This window comes from Primulina huaijiensis, chromosome 10 (genome assembly GCF_012295235.1).
Source record: "Primulina huaijiensis isolate GDHJ02 chromosome 10, ASM1229523v2, whole genome shotgun sequence".
In the NCBI taxonomy this organism is placed as follows: domain Eukaryota; kingdom Viridiplantae; phylum Streptophyta; class Magnoliopsida; order Lamiales; family Gesneriaceae; genus Primulina; species Primulina huaijiensis.
This window is the reverse complement of record NC_133315.1, coordinates 7811160-7814483: the sequence shown is the minus strand read 5'-3', so window position 1 is coordinate 7814483 and position 3324 is coordinate 7811160. Positions and strand designations below refer to the sequence as shown.

At 43.7% G+C, this 3324-nt stretch overlaps 1 protein-coding gene across 1 annotated transcript; it reads left to right on the top strand.

The window, feature by feature from the left end:
* The first annotated feature begins 530 nt into the window (after window positions 1–530).
* LOC140985866 (uncharacterized) lies at window positions 531–956 on the top strand. Its single transcript, XM_073453816.1, has one exon. The coding sequence runs from the start codon at window positions 531–533 to the stop codon at window positions 954–956; it is 426 nt and encodes a 141-aa protein (XP_073309917.1).
* The last annotated feature ends 2368 nt before the right edge of the window (window positions 957–3324 follow it).

Below are 3324 nucleotides of genomic sequence, written 5' to 3'. Positions count from 1 at the left end.
GGAGAATATGATATTGAGTACAGGCCCCGGGTTGCCATCAAAGCGCAGGCCCTATCGGATTTTTTGTCTGAGATAATTCAGCCTAAAGAAGAGGAAGTTTGGAGAGTGTTTGTGGATGGGGCGTCTAGCCTTTTTGGATGTGGAGTGGGAGTAGTGATAGTATCTCCCCCGGGAAAAAAAATTAAGTTGGCTCTAAGAATTGACTCCCGGGGGACTAATAATGAAGTAGAGTATGAGGATGTTCTTGCTGGTATTCGAGCTGCCCGGGAAATTGGAGCTTCCTGGATCAATTTGTATTCTGATTTACAATTAATTACCCAGCATATAAAGGGCGTTTATGAGGCTAAGGACGACAAAATGCTTAAATATCTAAAGCTTATTAAGTCTAGACAGAATTTTTTGTGGATTGGAGTATTGAGAAAATCCCCCGGGATTAGAATGGGGAAGCAGATGCCTTGGCAAAAATGGCCGCCACTCTATCAGAAGTCAATACTCAAGAAGTATTGCATGTTACCCGGCTAATTCTTTCCATGGATGAGGAGATATTGCCAGCATTAGAGGATTCTTGGACGGCACCCCTGATGAAGTTCATTGTCAACAATGAATTACCTGAAGATAGAACTCAAGCTAAAAAGATCAATAGACAAGCTCTCATGTTTGTTCTTTTAAATAACATTTTGTATAGGAGATCATTTCAGGGACTTCTGTTAAAATGCTTATCTATGGGAGAGGTGGATTATGTCCTCCGGGAAATTCATGAAGGCTGCTGTGGAGAGCATCTCGGAGGAATAGCGTTGGCCCGAAAAGCAATGCTTGCTGGATTTTGGTGGCCAAGTATTAGCCAAGACTCTGCTCGAGTGGTCCGGGCATGTAATGGTTGTCAACATCATTCTAATTTTCAGCACAGTCCGACCACTCTTATGAAGCCCATTCGGGCATCTTGCCCTTTTGATTAATGCGGTATGGATATTGTGGTACCTTTCCCAACTGCCCGGGCTCAAAAGAAATTTCTTTTGGTGGCAGTCGATTATTTTTCAAAGTGGGTAGAGGCCGAGATCTTGGCAAGAATTACTGAGAAAGAAGTGTTGAATTTTCTGTGGAAGAACATTGTATGCTGATTTGAAGTTCCCAGGAGACTTATTTAAGATAATGGAAGCCATTTTCAGGGAAAAGAGATCACGTCCTGGTGCTAAGAAATTAAAATCACTCGGTCTTTCACTTCTGTTTCTTACCCTCAGGCTAATGGTCAGACATAGGTCGTAAACAGAATTATCGTTCAAGCCTTGAAAGCTAGGCTACAGGGTAAAGGAAAGACTGGGTGGAATAATTTCCCAGTGTTCTCTGGGTATACAGGACTACTCCCCGAGCATCTACTCAAGAGACTCCTTTCAACCTGGTGTATGGTTCTGAATCAGTTCTTCCAGTGGAAATCAGACAATCTTCAGCCCGGGTAGAATCTTACCCAGATGACAATGATCAAAGCCGGACAATAAAGTTGGATCTGGTAGAAGAGAAAAGGGAGCAGGATATGATTCGAATGGAAGCTTAACGAGGCCGGGTTATGAAATCATACAACAAGCGAGTCCGAATCCGAGACTTTCAAATAGACGATCTGGTGATGAAAAAAATCAATCCAGCTGGAGATGTTGGTAAATTGGAAGCTCGGTGGGAAGGACCCTTTAAGATAATTCGGAGAGTTAGCTCGGGAGATTTTTATCTGGAAGATGCTCAAGGGCGATCTCTTAAGCGACAATGGAATGTATTTCAATTGAAAAAATATTATGCTTAAAGATGTAATTATCGTTGGAAGATATAATGAAGTTCTTTTCTTCTCAGAAAGTGTATCAAATAATATATTTAAACCTGGGAAGTGTAAAGCCCCGGCCAATCTATAAGTTTTGGGATCCGGTCCCCGGCCCATGGCTCCGTACCCTGATTATCAAATAAGCCCAGGGCTAAATACCTTGGCTCGGGGCTTTGTACCTCAACTACTCCAAGTCCCGAGATCTGGTCCTTGGCCCATGGCTCCGTACCCTGGTTATCTAATAAGCCCAGGGCTCAATACCCTAGCTCAGGGCTCTGCACCTCGACCACTCCAAGTCCCGGGATCCGGTCCCCAGCCCAGGGCTCCGTACCCTGGTTATCTAATAAGTCCAGGGCTCAATACCCAGGCTCGAGGCTCCGTACCTCGACCATTCCAAGTCTCGGGATCCGCTCCCCGGCCCAGGGCTCTGTGCCCTAGTTATTTATCAAGTCCAGGGCTCTGTACCCTGTTTAAGGGTTTTACACCTCGAGCATTTACTAAATACAGGGATTATTACCCTGCTCTGGGCTCAACATCCCGACTACTTATTGATCGTACCGGCTATCTTACAACACTTAGAAAATTTTTAGATTTATCATTCTCAATCAGCTCTTGATTAAATTTTTCTAAAGCTAGTTATATTGCAAGAAATAAATGGGGAAATGCACTATCTGAAATGAAAATATTTCATTAATGAAAGCCAGAAGGCTGGGAGTACAAGAAAAATTGAAGGGAATAAAAATAAAAATACAATCATACTCTAAATCTATATGGCTAGACCATGGTTGTTCCTCTTCTTGAGCATCCTCCTTCCCTTCTTCGCCATCTTTAGGAAAGGATGTTATAGCTCGTCCAAAGTCCGAAAAATCTTCCTTCTCCACAGGAATTAGCCCGGCTTCTTCAAATTGCTCTCGGCATTTTTCAAAAAGATCCTGAAGAGAGTATAAACCCGATCTTCAACAGCCTTCTTGAATTCTGGAGACTGGAGAAAGGAGGCCTGCCACTTATCCTGATTATATTTGGTAACAGCCAGGGCACTCTCAGCAGCCTCTGTCCGGGACATCTGTCTATCTACCTCATTGGTCAAAGAATCAGTCCATGATTCAAAGACTGAGATAGTCCTTCTTAGGGTCTCTTCCCGGACAGCGCCCTCATTGATATCATATCGAGCCTTAGCCAGATCTGCTCGAGCCGATTCCAAAGTAGTGCGGAGGCCAGACATTTCTTCCTCGTGGGCAGATCTGACCCGAGACAGCTCTCCTTGAAGCTGCTCATGAAGCTCTTGCAAAGCCCGGGCTTGATTTTTTTTTTTTCGGTGGCTGCCGCAGCTACCTCTTCAAAAGCTGAGATCAACATTTGAATACACTGTACAAGAGGAGTTAGTAAAAAAAAAAACAAATCAAAAAAAAAAGATAGCATGAAACTTACAGTTAGGATCCGGTTTGATCCTTCAAGAAATTTTGGGGTAGGTCGGGAGCTCTTCATATGTGCCTCCTCGACAGGAACTAGCAGCTGCTTGA